The sequence below is a fragment of the Eptesicus fuscus genome, chromosome 18 (assembly GCF_027574615.1).
Source record: "Eptesicus fuscus isolate TK198812 chromosome 18, DD_ASM_mEF_20220401, whole genome shotgun sequence".
In the NCBI taxonomy this organism is placed as follows: domain Eukaryota; kingdom Metazoa; phylum Chordata; class Mammalia; order Chiroptera; family Vespertilionidae; genus Eptesicus; species Eptesicus fuscus.
In genome coordinates this window covers 29255651-29280546 of record NC_072490.1, presented here as the reverse complement: position 1 = coordinate 29280546, position 24896 = coordinate 29255651, and the positions used below count along the sequence as shown (strand labels likewise).

Genomic DNA, 24896 nt, shown 5'->3' with positions numbered 1-24896 from the left:
AATGAGAACATATGCAACAACATGGACAAATCTTCTAAACACTGAGTGAAAGAAGCAAAACATAAAACACCACAAACTTTATGACTCCATTAATATAATACACAAAACCCAGAAAAATTACCTTGTGCTGTTAGTGCTAATTTCTCTCAGGGGTTTGGGGGGAAACAGTGACTAGAAGCAAGCATGAGAGAGGCTTCTCTGTTTCTCATTTGATTTGATCTATTCTATGCAATATTTTTTGTTACTCAAGAAGGTTTTTATTTTTTCCATATGGTTACCTCTATAACTATACCAATTAAATGTCCCTAGTCCCCTGGGTTTAGCAATTAGAGAAGTCATTAGGAGGTCTGTCACTCAACAGAGGGAGAAAACCAGAAGCCAGAGCCCAGTGAGGAGAAAAGAGAGAGACAAGAGTAGTTTAGATCAGCGGTCGCCAACCGGTGGTCTGCAGACCAAAGGTGATCCGTGAGGTCCGAAAGGTTGGCGACCGCTGGTTTAGATGAAAAGGGAGAAAAGAATTTGAACAGCAGTTAAACAGAGATATGGGTTAAGAGGTTCTTTTGTTTTCTTTAAGTAGATGAGAAAGCTATACATGTGCATACACATTTATTGCTAAGAGAAAAGTTATGAGAGGGAGAAAAAGTTAAAGGTTTTTTTTTTGTTTGTTTGTTTGTCTGTTAAATATATTTTTATTGATTTCAGAGAGGAAGGGAGAGGGAGAGAGAGATAGAAATCTCAATGATGAGAATCATTGATCGGCTGCCTCCTGCACACCCCCCTCCAGGGATCGAGCCTGCAACCCAAGCATATGCCCTTGACTGGAATCGAACCTGGGACCCTTCAGTCCACAGGCCAACACTCTCTCCACTGAGCCAAACTGGCTAGAGCAAAAGTTAGAGGTTTAAAAAAAAAAAAAAGTCAAGAAAGACTTTGGCTGGGGAAGGATGGAGTCAGGAGCCTAGGTAGAGACATCTCACTTAGGAACCCAAGTGGAGACACCTTATTCATGAGGCTGAAGAAATGGTCACTTGTGGGGAGTGAGAAACGTGATGCTCTCAATTTTCTCCATGAAGGAAATGCCCATATCATCTGATCAGAGTGGGAAGTGGAGAAAGAAGTTGGGGGTTGGATCAGGCCTTAGGAAAAGTGAAGAACAGATGCTGAGGGGAGGCCCACAGCGCATACTCCGACCACAGAGGCACACTGAGGACCCAGCTCAGGCTGGAGCAGGGCTCTGGGGCTTTCCTCCGGCACCCTCCAGCCCCGCAGGCAGTACTTGGAAAGTGATTGAAGCCTTGAACCAGGGACAGGGCTCTACAGGGCAAAACGAGAATTGGGGGCTCATGACTGAGACCCTATTTTACCTTCTTCACAGTATTTTTGGACCTAAAACAACCCATACCATGTATGCTTTTGTTTTCTCTCTCACTTACTAGTAAACGTGAGGTCCTTGAGGCAGGGATTTTGTCCATCACGGTGTCAGACAGAGCCAGCACCGGGAACAATACCCAGCCATTAGTATCTGGTAGAGTGGCAGAGTCCAAGCTGGGACAAGAAAGCAGAAGCCAGGAGGGGTTGAGGACTCCAGAGGAATAAGAAGATTGAGGGCTGGAGAGACAAGGAGCAGAGGCAGTGGGAGAGGGACAGGCACAATTGTGAGGATGTAGACAGTACTGAAGGCTGAGGTCAGAGATGGGCAGGCTGATAGAAAGGTCTTGTCTTCACAACTCTAATGGTGCTCAATAGGCTATAATCTAGCAATGAGGAGAGGCAGAGTCTGCCATGGTTACTGACTCACGCTGGCTCCCCAGAGTACAGGAGGAGAAGTAATAGGTCACTGGGGGAGCCAGGGCTCTGGGAGAGGCTGTGCCTTTAGAGCCATCTGCTTCTGTTAAGCAAGGACTGCTGAGAACAGTGTGCATCTGAGAGTCTGAAGGAGACAATGGCCATCAACAGATGCCCCCCGTTTGCCCTGATACTGTCCTTCCTTCATAACAACCCAGGGATCTGCTATACCAACAAAAAGGTACAAATGACTCCTATCTCCCCAGAGTGACTGACCTATGTACCTATCTACACGCACACATCTCGACATTGTCAGAGGATACCCTATGTACTTTCCTTTCTCTAGAAAGACAAAATGCCCTCTAACCATAAGGCTCCAAACAAACCTAACAGTCACCTGGCCTCAACTCCAGACTCTAGGGCCATGGCCCCTTCTCTATGCACCTGAGAGGGCCATCAAAAACTCCTGAGCTCTGTTGGACCAATTGGCTCCTTCTCCCTCCAGCCCTCAAGTCCATCCAAGCCAGCAGAGTGCCTACAGCCACTAACTCTTCCCAAAACACTCTCCTCAGTGGTGCCCGGTCTTGGTCCACCCCATGCTCTGCCTGTATTGCCAGATGTTAAGGCCTGTGGGCCCAGCACTTCCTCACTAGGTCAAAGCACAATGACCATGGACGTGGCTGAGCCAGCACAGCCAAGACAGGCAGATGCGGCACTTACAGAGTGTATGATGTCCACCATGTTGTAGGCTTTGGTAGATTCCAAAGGGACAATTGTGTCGAGCTCAGGAACCAGACGGTCACTTTGGATAGAAAAAGAAGATGATATAATCAACACCAGAAGAACCAGTTGCCTTCTATGAGTGGGGGATGGGAGAGGAAATGAGGGCTGGGCTGATTCGTCCTTACTGGGCTTTCAAAGCAGTCCCCAAAGATGTATTCCTTTGTTGCCACCATATTAAACTGGACCTAAGCTTGATATTAATCCAAAAGATCTGTTTTCATTTAGAAGAAAAAAATGGACGTACTCCCCTGAAGGTGATTCCTTCATTTATCCTCTCTGAATAAGTCCTGCATCCTAGGTACTGTGTAGGGCACTAAAGGACACTGTAGCAAACACAGGACCCAGTTTAACTTTCTGAGACATTATAAAGAAAAGACCAAGGACTTGTAAATGCAAACTCAGAGTTCTGCTGAAATTACTTGGGTTTACGGTTCCCTGCTGGAAGGCAAATCTGCTGGAGCTCCTCTAAAAAGCAAAGCAGCTGGCCCCCTGGTGGGACAAGGACTAACCAGTCACACAGGCTCCTGGCTCTCTGCTTCCTCCTGCCTCTCTGTGACTGAGCAGGAGCCCAGCAACGGCCCACTCCCAGGCCACAGAAGGACTCAGCAATATGCCCCTCTCCATCAAGCTCTCATCCCTTCCTGTCCCATGTGGGCAGGCTGAGGTTGTTCTGACCCTGAGATAAACGTGTGGGATGAGATTTGCCTTGATCAAACCACATGCCCAATCAAGCCCAACTTCCCAGAGAGCTCTGCACTGGAGTATTGGGTACAGCCCCACCAGATGATAAAATACTGCTGTTTACACATATGCATATAGCTTCCTTAAGATCCTATGAAGAGGGGGTATGGTTGGGCCAAAAGAGGCTATTTAGACATTTCTGAGCCCCTGGGCCATAACACCTTCAAATGATGTCCTAAACCTCTGATTTACTCTGTGGTACCCCCCCCCCCCCACACACACACACACACATCAGGCAGTAGCCCCAACAGCAAGAAGGAAAGAAGGTCTTCTCTAGATGGCCAGCCACACACCCTCCCCCAGGACTGCCCCAGCCTCTGGCCACAAGCAGGTGTGCATAAGAACATTTCCTGAAAGGCATGCTTTCTGCACCACTTCACAATTATTTCATATCCAGACACACACCCACAACTTCCATCTCTAATTCTGGACAAAACAAGACTCTAAGAAATGAAATTTTAGGGCCACTCTTTATTCCCAAACTCCCTATCAGATATTACACAGAGGAAAAAAGTTTAAAAAAAAAAAAGTAAAACCTTTCTTTGCTCCTGTACACAGACGTCTCACCATTGCCCGCCCCTGGGAAACACACCACTGCACCCCACAATCTAACCCAGGCTACCCAATGGGAGAGATGCTGAAGGTCCAGTTAGGGCAGAGTGGCCAGACACAAGCAAGCCAATCGGCAAAATGAGAGAAGGTGCTCCAGCCTGCCACTCACCTGGGATCATGGCACTCTCGGATGGGAGCTGGGTCCTGGCTGCTGAGGGGCAGGTAGTTGAAGAACTCCCGGAGATTACACAAGGCGTCCACATCATTTTCAAAAGCTCTGTGAGCAACACCTGAGAAAACAGGAAGAATATGATGGGCCAGGCAGCCTGTCAGCCCAAAAATGCTGCTTCATGCCCATCTGCCCCTTCTAGGGCATGTCTGAAGCAGACTGCTGATCGCTCTGCCCTCCTCACCCTCCACTAAGGATGGACTACCACATACCTTCAGGCTGACCTTCAGTTCAGGCAGCCTGTTCCCTCTGCTCTGTACCTCTGCAAAGGTCACCCCTTTCTTATTTCAGATCTTTGCTCTAATGTCACCTACTCAGACAGGCTTTCCCTGACACCTCCCTAGAACACACCCTTCCCCCAACACCCTTCACTTTCCATCCCTGTACTAGATGGGAGAACTCTTCACACTTTTCCCTGCCACACCTGTCCATTTCTTTCCCTGTTTACTGCCTGGCATCTCTCCTAGAATATCAGCTCCAACTGGGTAGAGACCAGGCCTGTCTTACCCCTTCAGTCCTGCATTGAGAATAATGCTTAATTATATGTCAATTATCTCTCAACAAAGCTGGAAAATAAAAAATGAAAGAATAATGGCTGGCACATAAAATCATAGAACAGCCAAACAAGGCCAAAGACATGAGAGAGGAAGTAGGGCCAGAAGTAGGGCTCTCTCAGATTCACCGCACCGGACTCCCTGCTTCCACTGTTGCCCTATAGTCTCTTCTCTACACAACAACCAAAGTTAGCTTTTTAAGTCAGATCATGTCATGTCTCTACTCCAAGCCTCTTCCTACTCCCCCGTGCCATTCACTATGCATGCCAGCCACTCTCCTGCCACAGCGCCTTTGCAGCGGCTATTCCCTCTGCCTGCAATGCTTCTCCCCTAGACAGCCATGCAGGTAACTCCAAATATTATCCTCACAATGCGGCCGGCCCTTACCACCCTATTGAAAACTGCAACAATCCCAACCCCCTTTACTCTGCCCTACTTTTTCCACAGCACATGTTACTTATGTATTAAGCTTATTGTTTATAGTCTATTATTACTTATGTATTAAGCTTATTGTTTATAGTCTATCTTCTCTGCTAGAATATAAGACCCATATAGGCAGAGATCTTTTTGTTTCTTTCACAAATGTATTCCTGGGACACAGAACAATGCTTGAAATAGGAATTAAATGAATACAGGGTGGGGCAAAAGTAGGTTTACAGTTGTGTCTATGGAAAATAATACAATTAATAATAATTAATAAATAATAGCATGAGAATAAACTGTTTTGTGTACTCACAACTGTAAACCTACTTTTGCCCTATTCTGTTAGTTGATGAATAAAAAATAGGTTCCACGGACAGAATTCTTTCATTCAAGATTTATAAATTTGCACAGGCACTTTGGGGGACAGCATGGCAGTTCCTCAAAAAGTTAAACAGAGTTACCATTTGACCCAGCAATTCCACTCCTAGGTACATACCCAAGAGAAACAAAAACTTGTACATGGATGTTCATAGCAGCATATTCATGACAGCCAAAAAGTGGAAACAATTCATGACAGCCAAAAAGTTTAACTGATTAATGGATAAACAAAATGTGGTATAGCCATATATTGAAATATTATCTAGCCCTAGCCAGTTTGGCTCTGTGGATAGAGTGTCAGCCTATGAACTGAAGGGTCCCCGGTTCGATTCCGGTTAAAAACACATGCCTGGGTTGCGGACTGAATCCCTAGTGTGTGGCATGCAGGAGGCAGCTGATTAATGCCTTTCTCACATCATTGATGTTTCTCTCTCTCCCTCTCCCTTCCTCTCTGAAATCAATAAAAATATTTTTTTAAAAAAGAAATATTATCTAGTAAAACAGGAATGAAGTACTGATTCATGCTACAATATGGTAAGTAAATATTATTGTGCTCAGTAAAACAAATCTGTTTGAAAACACTACATATTGTATGATTTCATTTATGTCCATCCCATATATAATAAAATAGACAAATCTATGGAAAGAGAAAGTAGATTAGTGATTGCTTAGAGCCAGAGTATTTTGGAGGAAATGGAGAGCAAATGCTAACAGGTAGGGGATTTCTTTCTAGGATGATGAAAATGTTCTAAAATGGACTGGAGATACTTGAACAACCTGTGAATATATTAAAACCATTGACTTGCATACCTGAAATGTGTATTTCACATGTATGGTATGTGAATTATCTATCTACACTAATAAAAGAGTAAGATGCAAATTGACCATACCTTTGCGACACCCACCAGCCAATCAGGTGTGAGTATGCAAATTAACCCAACAAAAATGGTGGGTTAATTTGCATACACAGGCACCGAGCAGCGATGGGCAAGACGCTTGCATCATTGCCATGGCGACGAAGCAGGCTTTCTGCACCGCCCCAGCCACTCCGGGCCTCTGGGCAGTGTGGGAAGGCAGAAAGGCAGCTCCAGCCGGAGCGAAGGCGGTACCGGCAGCCAGGGGAAGGAAGGCCCATTCTTGCACGAATCTTCGTGCATTGGGCCTCTAGTCTACACTAATAAAAGAGAAACATGCAAATTGACCATCACTCTGCTACGCCCACCAGCCAATCAGGAGGGAATATGTAAATTAGAACCTCAAAGATGGCCAAAACCGGTTTGGCTCAGTGGATAGAGCATTGGCCTGCGGACTGAAAGGTCCCAGGTTCGATTCCGGTCAGGGGCATGTACCTTGGTTGCGGGCACATCTCCAGTAGGGGCTGTGCAGGAGGCACCTGATCGATGTTTCTAACTCTCTATCCCTCTCCCTTCTTCTCTGTAAAAAATCAGTAAAATATATTAAAAAAAAGGTCAAAGATGGCAGCCACCCAGCTGCTCCAGGCGGAGTGGCTGGGTGGGGCAAGACGCCTGCTATGAGAGGGAGGGCCGGGGGTGAAGGGATCTACAGGAGCGGCACTCCGGCTGCAGCGAAGACAAAGACTGCAGACTCCGGCCAGAGTCTGCAGGGAAGACGAAGATGGCAGACTCTGGCCGGAGTCTGCAGCAAAGACGAAGAAGGCAGACTCTGGCCGGAGCCTGCAGCAAAGGCAGCAGACTCTGGCTGGAGCGAAGGCCTGGGTCCCGGGTGCCGGAGGAAAACCGGTGCTGGAAGCCAAGGGAAGGAAGGCCTATTGCACTAATCTCTTCATGCAACGGGCCTCTAGTATAAATATAAAACCCTAATATGCAAACAGACTGAACGGCGGAACAACCGAACAACCGGTCGCTATGACGTGCACTGACCACCAGAGGGTGCATGCGGAACATGGTGGGCATCGGCAGCAGGCGGCAGAGCTTGGAACATGGTGGGCAAGCCGCGGCGGGATGGTGGAGCCAGTGAGCAGGGGCATCAAATCAAGGCAGGGCACTGATCGCTGTCATCAGGGCGAGCCTGTGGTGGTTACTGAAAATTCTTTGCTCCCACGCGCTGCTGGCCCCGATCACCCCTCAGAGCTTCTCCACCTCCCCTTGCTCCTGAGGGGCGATCAGGGCTGGCAGCTGCCTCTTGCACCCGCTGCTACGACAGCCCTGCTCGCACCCGCTGCTGACGCTGGCCCCGCTCACATCCACAGCTGGCGCTGGAGCCACTGCTCACACCTGCTGCTGGCGCCCGGCACCAGTCCCAATCACTAGGCGCTGTCAGCAGGTGCGAGCAGCAGCTGCCAGCCCCGATTGCCCCTCAGGACTTCTCCACCTCCCCCTGCTCCTCTGAGGGGTGATCAAGGCAGCAGCTGCCACTTGCAACCACTGACGGCACCAGCCCCGCTCGCACCCGCTGCTGGCACTGGCCCCAATCGCTCTGCACCATCAGCGGGTGTAAGCAGGGCCAGCACCGTCAGCACTTGGGAACGGTGGCAGCAGGAGCAGGGCTGCTGGCAGAGAGGGGACCGGGGGCCGTGGTGGGAGGGGCCGAGGGGGGCGAGAAGGATGTGCTGAGACCCGCCCCTGTGCCCACCGCAGCCTCGTGGCCCACAGTCCTTTCATGGTGCACAAATTCATGCACTGGGCCCCTAGTATCTCAATAAAGCTGTTATCAGAAGTGTGTGTCCACCACAAACATGTAAGATTTATTGAAATAAAAAATAGGTATTTCATCAAATCTAAGATGTAATCAAGACTCAACATTATTTTATATCCCAGTAAGAAATAAAAACTGCTGACAAGTAAGCCCTGAGACAGGAGAGTGATGACAAGCTGTGGTGGATCCTAGGTGTGTATTGGAGCTGATGGGCAAGGAAAAAAATGAATCAACCTTGATGCCAACCTCATAAGGGGGGAATCATTTTTGTGGACAGAGGGATTAAGAGCTCTCATGTTATTTTTAAAAATCATATTTCACCAAATCTAAGACTTCACAAGGTCAAGATGGTAGTGTAGGTAAATAAAGTACTTGCATCCTCCCATAACTACATCAAAATTACAACTAGACCACAGAAAAACCATCATGCAGAACCACCTGAAGTTTAACTGAACAAAAGTCCTACAACTAAGGATATAAAGAAGAAGCCACATCAAGACTGGTAGGAGTGGAGATGCAAACCAGCTGGTCCCACACCCAGGTGTGGCAGGTAAAAATCCAGAGGGACAGCCCTGGCAGGTCTGGCTCAGTGGTTAAAAAAGTGTCTGTCAGCCTGCGGACTAAAGGGTCCCGGGTTCAATTCTGGTCAAGCACATGTATCTTGGTGGCAGGTTCATTCCTGGCTCTGGTCAGGTACATATGGGAGGCAACCAATCTATGTCTCTCTCACATCAATGTGTCTCTCTCTCTGTCTCTCCCCTCCCTTGCACTCCCTCTAAAAATCAATGGAACCCTAGCTGGTTGGCTCAGTGGATAGAGCACTGGTCTGCAGACTGAAAGGTCCAGGTTCAATTCCAGTCAAGGGCACATGCCCAGGTTACAGGCTCAATCCCCAGTAGGGGGTGTGCAGGAGACAGCCAATCAATGATTCTCTCTCATCATTGATGTTTCTATCTCTCCCTCTCTTTTCCTCTCTGAAATCAATAAAAAATATATTAAAAAATAAAAATCAATGGAAAAATACCCTTGAGTGAGGATTATCAAAAAAATAAATAAAATAAAAGGGTAATAAGTATATATTTATCAACAAGTGAATCTAAAAAAACAAAATAAACAAACAAGCAGAACAGAAACAAACTCATAGATACAAAGAACATTTTGATGATTGCCAGATGGGAGCAAGGTTGGGGGATGGATGAAAAAGATGAAGGAATTAAGAAGTACAAATTGGTAGTTACAGAATAGTCACAGGTTGTAAAGTACAGCATAGGGAATATCTTCTATCTATATATATAAAAGCCTAATATGCAAAATGTCCCCTCGGGAGTTCGACCGGGAGACCAGGAGTTCGATTGCTCACTATGACGTGCGCTGACCACCAAGGGGGGGCGCAGAACAAAAGAAGGCCCCAGCCATGTATGGTGTCATATGGGTACTAGATTTATCGGGATGATCACTTAGTAAGTTATGTAGTGTCTGATCTCTGGGCTGTATGTCAACAGTAACTGAAAAATGAAAAATTATTTAAAATAAAAAATCTAAGACTACTGAAATTAAGACATGCCTATATGATATGTACACTAAGAAAGAAAAAATTTAAACAAAAAAAAAAAACCCAACAGTTAAATCATGATGCATTGAGTTAACTACAAGACAATGCAGTTCAAAAATCAGTCATACCAGCCTCACATTGCTTTGAAATCTTTCAAAGAGGCAATTACTCCTGTCTTTAGTTACTGTGTGGTAGGCAATCCTTTTACAACTTGGTGTATTATTCCAAGAAAATGTGGGATTCTAATCATTACTCTAACAACAAATGTTTTCACTAATATCAGATTCATGCCCTGCTCCCAATTCCATGCCTCTCAGTATAAACCAGCGGTCGTCAATCTTTTGGACCTCACGGACCACCAGTGGTCCGCGGACCACCAGTTGGCGACAGCTGGTATAAACAATAACTTTTTGTTTCAATGCCAAAGCATCAAATAATCTTTATCTATTTTGAACTCGGCATATGTGGCAAATAACCTCAAAGAGGTAGCTATGACCAAGTCCATGAATATGTGGGCCATGATCATCACATTACAACTGTACCTAGCCAAAAGTGATTGGTAAAATGCCATCTATCCTAAGACATACCCCAACTTTGAAGTAAAAAAAAGTCACAGTAAAATATGACATTTTTTTAAAGATTCAACTGTGTATATGTAAGTCATATCTCTCATAACCACCATTCCAGTTAGCTTTAAATTTTTAAATATCAAAGCATTTGTACTACTTTAACAAATTTGATACTAAATTCATCCTTATCACTATATCTGTAGCCAATATACCATACTACAGTCTTCTCAAATAAATTCTGCCAATTAAGTGACATTTGTAAAAGACTGTCACCATTCTCTTTGGCAATGACCTTAAAAACAGTAAGGTGAGCCTCAAGGCCTCTAACCTGACATGGTGGTGTGGGTCTTGGCACCACCAAGCTCCTCCTGGGTAACGTCCTCATTGGTGACAGACTTCACAACATCAGGGCCAGTGATAAACAGGTAGGAGGTATCCTGAAATCAGAAAATTCCAGAAGATTAATTTCAGAGCAGCAGAACTAGATAGAGCCTTAGGGTCACACAGCTGAAAAGACAACAACAAAGATAGCAGTGACACACAGAACCAGGAAGGGTGCAGCTCAAAGATACCTACCCAAACTAAAGACCCACGTTTTCCCTATTTTTAAAATCTTCATTGCATGGTTCTATCTCAGCAAAATGACGTGGAGTGTGGCTAACATTTCTGGGTCATTCATCTGGAGAACACCCTACCAAGTGGCCCTTACTCATAACTTGTGGTGGCTGAAGCTTTTTCCTAAGCACTTCATGAAAATGTGTCATTAAAGCCTAGGTATTATTACATTACCACCCCATTTACAGATGAAAAAACTGAGGCACTGTGATAGTATGCAGCTTGCCTAAAATGAACCAGCTATTTAAATGAAGCTATTTGGAGACAATGATAATCAATGCTTTGGTGTTCTCAGAAGGGGATAGGCATTTACTTTTTAGTTTTTCTTTTTTTGTTTTTTGTTAATCCACACCTGAGGATATTTTTCCATTGATTTTTAGAAAGAGTGGAAGGGAGGGGGCGAGACAGAGAGAGAAAAAAAAACAACATTGATGTGAGAGAGACACATCAATTGGTTGCCTTCCACACACACCCGACCAGGGCCGGGGATTGAGCCTAGAACCAAGGTATGTGCCCTTGACCAGAATCAAACCTGGGACCCTTATGAGACCCTTAAGTTCACGGGCCGATACCCTGTCCACTGAGCCAAACTGGCTAGGGCTAGTTTCTAAATTAAAGATAATAAAGGCATATTGTAAAAAACTTTAAAAAATTGAAGATGCAGTGGAAAGTAAGTCTATAATGGGAGAACATATTTACCAATGCTATTTCAGATAAGGGTTTAATCTCCAAAATTTACAGAGAACTCATACAACTTAGCAAAAGGAAGATAAACGATCCAATCAAAAAATGGGCAAAGGACCTAAATAGACACTTTTCGAAAAAGGACATACAGAAGGCCTAGAGACATATGAAAACATGTTCAAAGTCACTAATCATCCGAGAGATGCAAATCAAAACAACAATAGATACCATCTCACACCTGTCAGAATGTCTATCATCAACAAATGACAAGTGCTAGCGAGGATGTGGAGAAAAAGGAACCCTAGTGCACTGCTGGTGGGAATGCAGACTGGTGCAGCGACTGTGGGAGACAGTATGGAGTTTCCTCAAAAAGTTAAAAATGGAACTCCCAGTAATCCCACTTCTAGGACTATATCCCAAGAAACACCAATCAGAAAGGATATATGCACCCCTATGTTCATAGCAGCACAATTTACCATAGCTAAGATTTGGAAACAACCTAAATGCCCATCAGCAGGTAAGTGGATTAAAAAACTGTGGTACATCTACACAATGGAATACTATGCTATAAAAAAGAAGGAACTTCTACCATTTGCAACAACATGGATGGAACTGGAGAGCATTATGCTAAGCACAATAAGCCAGTTGGAGAAAGATAAATATCACATGATCTCACTCATATGTCGGATATAATGATCAACATAATTTGATGAACAAAAATAGATCCAGAGACAAATGGCAGGGGAGGTGGGGGGATTAGAGAGCAACCAAAGGACTTGTATGCATGCATATTGGCATAACCAATGAACACAGACACTGGGGCGGTGGGGGCTTACCCAGGGTGGGAATGGCTGGGGGGGCTAATGGGGGGGGTGTGGAAGGAGACATATGTAAAATTTTAGACAATAAAAAACAAACAAAAGTCTATATCCCAGCCCTTATTTCCAGGCTTCCAATTTCCCTCCCCAAAAGCACCACAGTTAAGTTTCTCTCTCTTTTCATTGATATCCATGCATATATGAACATTTATATATACCGGTACATAAACATATAATATGTACATCCACCTTTTTATTTTCTTTCATAACCACTGTTGCCGGAAGCCAATTCCAGCATGTCAGCAAGGCTGAATCATCTGGGATGACTAAAGGCATTTCCCCAAACCTGAAAAGGATGACTGCTTGCTGCCAGACAGCTCAGGGCATCTTAATCTACATGTTATTGCCTCCTGTTGGCCAAACACCTGAACAGCCGTAGGCTATTCCCCAATCTGACAATGGACTCTGTAGACTAATCCTGGCCTTTGAAGTGTGTATCTCCACCTTGCCTTAGGACAATTTGTGTTAATAAAAAGCAAGGGATCCTGAGACAAGGAGAACTTGGTTTCTTCAGCCAAGCTTCTCTACCCACCCCATATGCCTTTCAAAATTACGTTTCGTCTCTGGACTCTTGATTAATTTATGCACAGCCCCTTCTCTAGATTGCTGAACCCTTCTAGATGCCGGATCAAGACCACCGGCGTTAAATGGCGCCCAAAGTCTGGCAACTGTTCTGAAACTTCTTGAAAATCACCTCATATCATTATAGGATATGTATCATAATTTATTTAACTGGTACCTACTGATGGTCATTTAGGATGTTTCCAGTATTTTGCTATAACAAGAAATTCTGCAATAAATATCTTATTATAGTCATCTCTGTCAGCTCACTATTCATGTTCTTCGCCCATTCTTTCTTTTATTGTTTTTATTTAATATTTTTTTATTGATTTCAGAGAGGAAAAGAGAGGGTGAAATAGAAACATCAATGATAAGACAGAATCATTGATCCGCTGTCTCCTGCATGCCGCCCACCTCCTATGGGGATCAAGTCTGCAACACAGGCATGTGCCCCTGACCAGAATTGAACTTGGGACACTTCAGTCCACAGGCCGATGCTCTATCCACTGAGCCAAACCAGCTAGGGCTGCCCATTCTTTTGCACAACAAGGAAATTAGTCCTTAAACTATTATATTATTGTATCAGTATTTTATTGCTTGTTGGCTTACAATCTTACTAGAAAACATGTTCTTCCTCACTCTATACAAAGATTCATAAACAAATGTTCATAAAAGTATTATTTTTAACCATCAATAACTGGAAACAACCCAATATCTATCAACAGGTCAATCTCAAAATAATCATCTTAAGTGAAAGAAGGCAGCTCCCTACCCTCCAAAAATAACACATACTCTTTGTATGTATTTTGTACATATGACATTTTGTATGATTGTATTTATATAACATTCTAGAAAATGCAAATTAATCTATTGTGATAAGAAACAGGTGAATAGTTACCCTAACACAGGAATGGGAGGTAGGAAAAAAATTGATTACAAAGATACATGAGGAGCCCTAGCCAGTTTGGCTTAGTGGAAAGAGCGTCAGCCTGCAGACTGAAGGATCTTGGGTTCAATTCAATTTCATTCAATTTCCTCAGCTGCAGGCTGGATCCCCAGTCTCAGTCGGGACACATGTGGGAGGCAACCAATTGATGTGTCTCTCTCACATCAATGTCTCTCTCCCTGTCTCTCCTTCCACTCTCTCTAAAAATCAATGGAAAAACAGACAGAGGGAGGGAGGGGGTCAAGAGTCAAAGAATGCAGCAACCTCAAGGAGTGGGAATAGGCAAAGAACAGATTCTTCCCAGGATCCTCCAGAGGTGCCAGCACTGCCATCACCTTGACTTTAAGTCCCAGAAGACATATTTCCAACTTTTGACCTTCAGAACTATTGACTAAAGAGAAACCAAAGAAATTGTCCTTAGTTGCTCCTGAGGGAAATGGTGGATGAAGTAAAGACAGGTAAGGAGAAAAAGAGAAAAAGGAAATAATGTAAGGAAAAAAACAGAGAGATTTGTAACTATTTAAAAACTAGTGGCCTGGTACATGAAATTTGTGCACATTAAAAAGGAATTAATGAGAGGAAATATTTTAACCCTTTGCACTCGCTTGCTTTTTTCTCGAGCTGCTACCGATGCTAACCATGTCGAGTCACACTAGACATCTGAGTGCAAAAGGTTAATATTGCTATTTGCCCTTTCTCTATAATAGAAAATGTCAGAGATGAAAGAAAATTAGTAAAATGTATATGAAAATCTTCCTCCTGTCAGAGTCTGGGGTGCGCTGCTCAACCTAGGGTCCAGTCCCCGCCCACCCGCGCGTGCCTCGAAATCGCGCAAGACCCAGACCCGGCTGGCCCCATCCCCATTGGGCGAGATCCAGACCCGGCCAGCCCCACCCCCATCAAGCCCCACCACTCAGGGGAGCACAGCCTCAGGTCCCCCAGCCCGGCGCTGGCCGGGGCCACAACCTCAGGTCCCCCATCAAGCCTCACCGGGTGGGGGGTACAGCCTCAGGGCCCCCATCAAGCCCCACCAGGCAGGGGGCGCAGCCTGAGGTCCCCTGTCAAGCCCCGCTGGGCAGGGGCGCAGCCTCAGGTCCCCCGACCTGGCCCAGCGCCATGCAGCCTCAAGTCCCTGCTGACTGCTCATTAAGGCTCATTACGGGAACTAAGCCTCCACTGTGGGTGCAGCCATCTTGTGTTATGGAAACCCCACCTCCACTCTGGGCATAGCCATCTTGTGTTATAGAACCCCCCCCCCCACTCCACTGTGGGTGCCACCATCTTTGTTGCAACATGACGGTCAATTTGCATGTTCCCTCTTTATTAGATATGTGAGAGAGATTAAAAATGGCTGCAGAGTAAGTGGATGCTACACAAACATGCTCCCAGGACCAATCTGGAATTACAACTAAAATACAAGAAAACATTGTAAATAATCAACTGAAGACTAGCTGGAAAGAACCCTGATAACCAAGGACAGAAAGTGGAGACTGCATAGAGACTGGTAGGAAGGGTGGAGGCACAAAAGGGCTGGCTGGGCTCTCACAGACAGAGGCTGAAATTCCGGAGAGATATCTCAGCTATGGGAGGTTGCTACTGAGAAAACTATGGGGTCTAATACCCAAGCTGGGCCCCCCAGCAGAGAGAACCAGAACTGAGAAAGGTACCCACATAACATCTGGCTGTGAAAAGCAGCAGGGTTGCTATCCGCCAGGGAGACGTGGCTGGAAGTGCAAGCACCCTATTAAAGAGCCAATGCAAATAATCTCTTATGCAGCCACTCACCTTGTGCTCCAGCAGAGGTAGGGCAGAGTGGACTGGAGCTGTGTGACCAGAAGCCAGGTTTGGGGACTCTGGGATTAGAGCTCAAAAGGCAGACACCCTGGTTTTCTGTGCTGAGTCATTCCCTCATGCTACAGAGGTCATCTTTCTCAGGCAGACCTCTGCTATCCAGGCGGTTTTGCCTGGGGGGAAAACAGCCAAGCCACCCTTTTGGAAAACACCTTGCCCCACAGTGTGGAAATTTTTTTAAAAAATATTATTTTATTGATTTTTTACAGAGAGAGGAAGAGAGAGGGATAGAGAGTTAGAAACATTGATGAGAGAGGAACATCAATCAGCTGCCTCCTGTACACCCCCTACAGGGGATGTGCCTGCAACCAACGTACATGCCCTTGACCGGAATCGAACCTGGGACCCTTCAATCCGAAGGCTGGTGCTCTATCCACTGAGCCAAACCAGTCAGGGCCACAGTGTGGAAATTTTGAGGCCCATTAAGAGACTGAGAATAACAATTAGCCTTCAGGCAGAAGCAACTGCCATACCCTGTTGGAAAAACTCACCACACCTGTGGATGATTGCCTGAGGGCTACTTGAGACTGAATCCAATCAGTCTGCTGGCAGAGGCAGTCTCTGGAGGCCTTGAGTCTTTTTGCCTGATAAAATTAGTCAGAAACAGCATTTGACACTGTCCTGCACTAGAGATTGAGAGGCATAACAGATCTACCTAATACACAGTTACAAACCCAAACAGGTGGCCAAAATGGGGAAACAAACAAACAAACAAAAAGAACAAGATAATTCTCCAGAAGAAGAGATACATAAAATGGAGATAAGAAATTTATCTGATATAGAGTTCAGAATAATGATGGTAAAGATGCTCCACACCATGAGAAAAGATATAGTAAGTATGAAAAAGGAACAGTTGGAAATAAAGAATGACAGCACTAATAAAGAACACACTGGAAGAAATACACAGCAGATTAAGGGAAGCTGAGGATCAGATCAGTGAATTAGAAGACAGGGTAGAAAAAAACAATCAGAGAACCAAAAAGAAAAAAATTAAAAACCAGGAGGACAGCTTAAGGGAGCTGTGGGACAACATGAAATGTAACAATATTCGCATAGTAAGTGTGCCAGAAGGGGAAGAGAGAGAGCAAGGGACAGAGAACATGTTTGAAGAAATAATGGCAGCCTGGCTGGTGTAGCTCAGCAATTGAACGTCAACCCAAGAACCAAGAGTTCGCCAGTTGATTCCTTGTCAGGGCACATGCCTGGGTTTCGGACTTGATCCCCAGTGGGGGCTGTGCAGGAGGCAGCCAATCAATAACCTCCTCTCTGATTGATGTTTCTATCTCTCTATTCCTCTTCCTTCCTCTCTCCCTAAATATCAATAAAATATATTTTAAAAGAAAAAAAGAATAGCAGAAAACTTCCCTAACCTGATGAAGGAAAAAGTCACAGTTCAAGAGGCACAGAAAGTCCCAAGCAAGAAAAACCCAAGCAGGCCCCAAACACAACTAATTAAAATGCCAAAATTTAAAGACAAATAGAGAATCTTAAAGGCAGTAAGAGAAAAACAATTTATTACCTACAAAGGAGCTCCCACAAGGCTGTCAGCTGATTTCTCATTAGAAACTCTACAGGCCAGAAGGGAACGGCATGAAGTATTCAAAGTAATGGAAAGCAAGGATCTGAAACCAAGACTACTATCTCCAGCAAGGCTATCATTCAAAATAGATGGTGAAATAATGAGTTTCCCAGACAAAAAAAGGCTAAAGGAGTTCATAACCACCAAGCCAGCATTACAAGAAATGCTGAAGGAACTGCTGTAATGAGAAGAAATAGAGAGAGAAACCTAAGCACACAGAATTAAAATGGCAATAAATAAGTACCTATCAATAATAACCTTAAATGTAAATGGCTTAAATGCTCCAATCAAAAGACATAGGGTAGCTAAATGGACACAAAAACATGACCCAACTATATGCTTTCTACAAGAGATCCAGCTCAGAACAAAAGACACACAGGATGAGAGTGAAGGGATAGAAAAAACTTTTCCATGTGAATGGCAACAGAAAAAAAGCTGACATAGCAATACTCATATCTGACAAAATAGGCCATCACAAGAGACAACAAAGGTTACTACATAATACTAAAAGGATCAATCCAATAAGAGGATATAATCCTGGTAAACATATATGCAACCCAATATAGGAGTACCTAAATATATTAAAAAAAACTTCTAGAGGATTTTAAGGGAGAGATCCACAATAAGTCATAGTAGGGGATTTTAACACCACGCTGACTGCACTGGATAGATCTTTTAGACAAAAAAATTAACAAGGAAACAGATGGATTTAATTGACATTTATAGAACATTTCACCCCACAGCTGCAGAATATACATTTTTCTTAAGTGTACATGGGTCATTCTCAAAGATAGACCACGTTAGGACACAAAACAAGTCTTTACAAGTTCAAGAAGATTAAAATCATATCAAGCATCTTCTCAGATCACAATGGAATGAAATTAGAAATCAACTACAGTAAAAACACTCAAAAACATTCCAATACCTGGAGGCTAAATAGCATGTTATTAAACTATTAATGGGTCACCAATGAGATCAAGAAAGAAATAAAATAATTCCTTGAAACCAATGAAAATGAACACACAACAACCCCAAATCTCTGGAACACAGCAAAAGCAATCCTGAGAAGAAAGTTCATAGCACTACACGCCTACCTAAAAAAATAAGAAAAATTAATAATAAACTATTTAACCCTACAACTTAAAGTATTAGAAAGAGAACACAAGAAAAGCCCAGAGTAAGTAGAAGGAATGAAATAATAAAGATCAGAACAGAAATAAATGACATAGAAATTTAAAAAACCAGTACAAAAGATCAATGAAACCAAGAGCTGGCTCCTTGAAAAAATAAACAGGATTGATGGACCATTAGCCGGACTCATCAAGAAACAGACAGGACTCAAATAATTAAAATCAGAAACAAAAGCAGCAAAGTAACAATGGACACCACAGAAATACAAAGGCTTGTAAAAATAAAATACTATGAACAACCATATGCCAACAAGCTGGACAACATGGACAAAATGGACAAATTCCTAGAAAAATACAATCTCCCAAAACTGAATCAGGAAGAATCAGAAAACCTGAATAGGCCAATAACAACTGATGAAATAGAAGCAATAATCACCCGGCCGGTATGGCTCAGTGGTTGAGCGTTGACCTATGAACCTGAAGGTCAGGGTTCGATTCACGGTCAGGGCACATGCCTGGGTTGCAGGCTCAATCCTCAGTGTGGGGTCTGCAAGAGGCAGCCAATCAATGATTCTCTCTCATTGATCTGTCTCTCTCTCTCTCTCTCTCTCTCTCTCTCTTCCTTCCTCTCTGAAATCAATAAAAATATATTTTAAAAAATTAATAAAAGAAAAAAGTGGTGCCCTAGCTGGTTTGGCGTTGGATAGAGCGTCGACCTGCGGACTGAAAGGTCCCAGGTTCGATTCTAGTCAAGGGCACATGCCCGGGTTGCAGGCTCAATCCCCAGTAGGGGGCGTCCAGGAGGCAGCTGATCAGTGATTCTCTCTCATCATTGATCTTTCTATCTCTCTCTCCCTTCCTCTCTGAAGTCAATAAAAAATATATATTTAAAAAAATAATAAAAGAAAGAAGTGGTAATAAAAAAAACTCCCAGAAAACAAAAGCCCTAGTCCGGATGGCTTCATTCACAGGAGAGTGTTACCAAACATTCAAAGAACTAACACCTGTACTCCTCAAACTATTCCAAAAAATCCAAGAGGAAGCCCTAGCTCATTTGGCTCAGTGGACAGAGCATTGGCCTGCGGACTGAAGGGTCCCAGGTTTGATTCGGGCCAAGGGCACGTGCCTAGGTTGCGGGCTCCATCCCCAGTACAGGACAGTTCTGGAGGCAGCCGATCAATGATTCTCTCTCATCATTGATGTTTCTGTCTCTCTCCCTCTCCTTTCCTCTCTCAAGTCAATAAAGAAATGTTTTAAAGAAAAAAAAAAATCCAAGAGGAAGGAACACTTCCAAGCTATTTTTATGAGGACAGCATTACTCTAATTCCAAAACCAGATAAAGACACTACAAAGAAGGAGAATTACAGGCCAATATCCCTGATGAACACAGATGCTAAAATCCTCAACAAAATATTAGCAAATCAGATTCAGCACTATATTAAAAAGATTATACACCATGACCAAATAGGATTTATTCCAGGGATGCAAGGCTGGTACAATATTCGAAAATCAAAGAGGCCCACACCAAGACACATCATAATTAAAATGTCAAGGGTTGCCCTAACCGGTTTGGCTCAGTGGATAGAGCGTCGGCCTTCGGACTGAAAGGTCCCAGGTTCAATTCCGGTCAAGGGCATGTACCTTGGTTGTGGGCACATCCCCAGTAGGAGGTGTGCAGGAGGCAGCTGATCGATGTTTCTCTCTCATTGATGTTTCTAACTCTCTATCCCTCCCCTCTCCCTTCCTCTCTGTAAAAAAAATCAATAAAATATATTAAAAATAAAATAAAATGTCAAGGGTTAAAGAAAAAGAAAGATTCTGAAAAGCAGTTAGTTACCTACAAGGGAGCGCCCATACGACTGTCAGCTGATTTCTCAACAGAAACACTGCAGGCCAGAAAGGAGTAGAAAGAAATACTCAAAGTAATGAATAGCAAGGATCTACAATCAAGATTACTCTACCTAGCAAAGCTATCATTTAAGGTCAGATAAAGAGCTTCATAGACAAGAAAAAGCTAAAGGAGTTCATCAGCACCAAACTACTATTACATGAAATGCTGAAGAGTATTCTTTAACCCTTTGCACTCACTTGCTTTTTTCTCGATTCCTTTATTCTAATGCTAACCGTGTCGAGTCACACTCGACATCTGAGTGCAAAAGGTTAAGAAGAGGAAGAAGAAGAAGAAAAAAAGATCATAATTATGAATAATAAAATGGCAATTAATACATATCTATCAACAATTAAATCTAAAAATCAAATAAATCTAATCAAACAAGAAATATAATGAACAAAATAAACTGATGAGTAAATTAGAATCAGAGGCATGGAAACATGAAATAGACTGACAAATCTCAGAGGGAAGGGGAGTTGGGGGGCGGGAAGAGATTAACCAAAGATCTTATATGCATTACCTATGGACACAGACAATAAGGTTGTGAAGGCCTGGATAAGGGTGGGAACCAGGTGGAGGGGGGCAATGGGGAATAAAAAAAGGGATATCTGTAATACTTTCAACAACAAAGATTTAAATAAGTAAACAAATAAGACATACAGACCAATGGAACAGACATAGCCCAAAAATCAAGAGCCCAGAAATAAATCCTCACATATAAAGTCAACTAATATTTGGCAAAGGAGCCAAGAATATTCAATGGGGAAAGACAGTCTCTTCAATAACTGATGGTGGGAAAACTGGACAGCCACATGCAGAATAAAATTGGGCCCATATCTTTCACCACTCAGAAAAATTAACTTGAAACGAATGCAATACTTAAAAACCTGAATCCATAAAACTCCTAGAAGAAAACATAAGGAAAATACTCCTTGACAATTGCCTTGGCAACAATTTTTATAGATAAGATACCAAAGGCACAAGCAACAAAAGCAAAATATAGTAAGTGGAACTACATCAAACTAAATAGCTTCTGCACAGCAAAATAATCAACAAATTGAAAAGGCAATCAACCTAATAAAATATTTGCAGCCCAGCCAGGTGGCTCAATTGGTTGAGCACCATCCCATGCACCAAAAATGTTATGGGTTCAATTCCCAATCAGAGCACACACTTAGTTAGGTTGAGCATTCAATCCCTGGTTGGGGTGCATACTGGAGGCAACCAACCGATGTTTTTCTCTCACATTGATGTTTCCCTCTCTCTAATATCAATTTTTTAAACAATCCTTGAGTGAGGATTAAAATATATATACCGTATTTTCCAGCGTATAAGACAACTGGGTGTATAAGAATTTCCTGGGTTAAAAAGTCGTCTTATACGCCGGAAAATACAGCAAATATCTATGCAGCTTTGAGCACAAGTCACTTCACCTCTAAGATGGAAATACTGTATTTTCTGGCGTATAAGAGGACTTTTTAACCCAAGAAAATCTTAAACACCCAGTCGTCTTATACGCTGGAAAATACGGTATACATATGCAAATTATATATCTGATAAGGAGTTAATATCCAAAATACATAAAGAACTCATACAATAGCCAAAAAAAAATCCAATTAAAAAATAAGCAGAAAATCTAAATAGATAATTTTTCCAAAGAAGACATACAAATGGTACATGAAAAGATACTCAACATCATTCATCATCATAAAAATTCAAATCCTGACATTTGTGACATGAATGGACCATGAGGACATTTCACTTAGCATAGTGAAGTCAGAGAACAATAACGTATGATCTCACTCATATCTGGAATCTAAAAAATGCTGAACTCATAGAAACAAGAGGGTCAAATGGTGGCTACCAAGGGCTGGGAGGTAAGAGAAATTGGGATGTTAGTTAAAGGGTACAAATTTCCGGTAATAAGATGAATAAATTCTAGGGATCTAATGTACAACATGTTGACTATAGTTAACAACTAGAGGCCCAGTGCACGAAATTCGAGCACTGTGGGGGGGGGGGTGTCCCTCAGACGGCCTGCGCCCTCTCGCAGTCTGGGACCCCTCGGGGGATGTCCATCTGCCAGCGGGTCTAAGTCGGCAGTCGGACATCTCTCTCGCAGTGGGACCCCCTCACTCCTTACCACCTGCCTGCTCGCTCCTTACTGCTCGACTCGCTGCTCCTTAGCACTGCCATGGAGGGGCGAGAAGCTCCAGCCACCGCCACTGCACTTGCCAGCCATGAGCCCAGCTTCTGGCTGAGCGGTGCTCCCCGTGAGAGCGCACTGACCATATGGGGCCAGCTCCTGCATTGAGCATCTGCCTTCTGGTGGTCAGTGCACATCATAGTGACTTGTCGTTCCGCCGTAACGGTCGCTTAGTTTTATTTTATAGATGGAACTACCTGACAGTCAATGTGCCCCCCTGAGGGGTCCCAGATTGCAAGAGGACGCAGGCCAGGCTGAGGGACTCCCACCAGTGCACTACTGGGGCCAGGGAGGGATGTGGAAGGTTGGCCAGCCAGGGAGAGACCGTGGGAGGGCTCCTGGACGTGTCTGGCCTGTCTCGCTCAGTCCCGATCGGCTGGACCTCAGCAGCAAGCTAACCTACTGGTCAGAGCATCTGCCCCCGTGGTCAGTGCACATCATAGCGACTGGTCAACCGGTAGACTGTCTGCCCCCTGGTGGTCAGAGCACATCATAGCAAGCGGTTGAGTGGCCTTAGCATATCATTAGTATATAACGCTTTGATTGGTTGAATGGATGACCAGACACTTAGCATATTAGGCTTTTATTATATAGGATACTGTATTATATACTCAAAAGTTGCTAAAAGAGTGGGTCTTAAATGTTCTTGCCACAGAAAAGAAATAGTAATCGTGTGAGGTAATGAAGCTGTTAGCTTAACTCGAGCATGTCAAACTCAAAGGCTAACACAGGCTAAATAAACAAGGTTTAAGTTTATGTGGGCTGCAAAAAAAACAAAAGCTTCAATTTTCATAGAAACATAGGTTTATTTTGATAGAGACATGCTGAATACAAAGGGCTAAAATAAATGAGTAATCATTAACATAAAATAACAGAACATTTTAATAAAAATTAATATTTTTCTTGAACATTAACTTATCAGACACTGAATAACTGCATAAATTAATAAGCGTAACACAAATAAACCTATTTTTCTTGTTCTCCAAAAGCAAAATATGTCCTGTTGCGCACACCAAACAAGACTAATGATTTGGCAAAAGGCTGCTAAAATATTCGCTGCTAGTATGAGTGGAGAGAAATGGTGCGCCTGCACGTAAAGCACGTAAGGGAAATGAATGCAGCACGATTATCGTAATCAGTCATTAGCTAACGGTGTAGTTCGTTATTAATAACTAGAGGCCTGGTGCACAGTATTCGTGCACTGGAGGTGAGGGGTCCCTCAGCCCGGCCTGTGCCCTCTCACAGTCCAGGAACCCCACAATTGATCACCCCAAAAAAGTAGGCCCCACTCACCCATCCAGAGCTCCTCGATGGATCACCCCAAAGAGGTAGGCCCTGCCCACCTGGCCGGGGCTCCGCAATTGTTCACTGCGCACAGGGAGGCCCTACTCACCTGGCCAAGACTCTGTGATTGATAGCAGCACAGAGGGAGGCCCTGCCCACCCTGCCAGGGCTCCTCAATTGATCACCGCACAGAGGGAGGCTGACCAATCGCATCGCACCTGCCTTGGCTGGCCTGGCACCAGTGCATGTCATAGCATGGTCGTCCGGAAAGTTGTCTGGACAGTCGTCCAGACGGTCATTCTGCTGTTCAGTCGTTCGGTCGATTTGCATATTACGCTTTTATTATTATAGATTATGTATAACAGGATATTGTAAAAATTAAGTTACGAAAATTTAATTAAAATGTTTCTTACATACTATTATATTGGCTGGGCCACAAAAATATTCGTTGTGGGTCACATGCAGCCCGTGGGCCGTGAGTTTGACATGCTTGGCTTAACTAATGCTATGGTGCTAATCATTCTACAATATGTAACTGTATCAAATCAACATGTTGCGCACCTTAGGCTTACACAATGTTATATCTCAATTATCTCTCAATAAAGCTGGAAAAATTAAAAATAAGAGAAAGCAGTTTAGAGTGAAATAGTAATAGAAACCAAGATAGTAGGGCCAAAGATGTGAGAAGAAATGCCAGAGTGTGGCATCATGGAAGCCAAAGGAAAAGAATATTGCTGAAAATGTGAGGAAAATAAAAGTTACAGAATATTTATAGTGACACAGATGTCACTGATTACCTTAGAGAAACAGGTTTAGTGGACTGAGGGGCAGAGAGGTAAATTAAAATGTGTTAAGGAGAGGACAGATAGAAATAGGACAATAGCCACAGAGAGATACAGATTAAGGGAGGACTTTTGTCTTTGTTCTGAAGATAGGAAAGCCCTGAACATGGATGGATAAGTTCTGGTGGGAGGATCTAGAGTACCAAGGGAGACACTGAAAACAGTATGTAAGAGAAAAGAACTTATA

The 24896-nt window shown here is 43.6% G+C and overlaps 1 protein-coding gene across 1 annotated transcript in view; it reads right to left on the bottom strand.

Annotated features, from left to right (window-relative positions):
- Positions 1-24896, bottom strand: part of PCCB (propionyl-CoA carboxylase subunit beta) — a 74707-nt gene that overhangs the window by 20573 nt on the left and 29238 nt on the right. Inside the window, exons 7-9 of the mRNA XM_008152900.3 lie at positions 10571-10679; positions 4031-4151; positions 2506-2587 (exon numbers count right to left, since the gene is read on the bottom strand). Of these exons, the coding sequence (XP_008151122.1) occupies positions 2506-2587; positions 4031-4151; positions 10571-10679 (312 nt within the window). The remainder of the gene's footprint in view (positions 1-2505; positions 2588-4030; positions 4152-10570; positions 10680-24896) is intronic.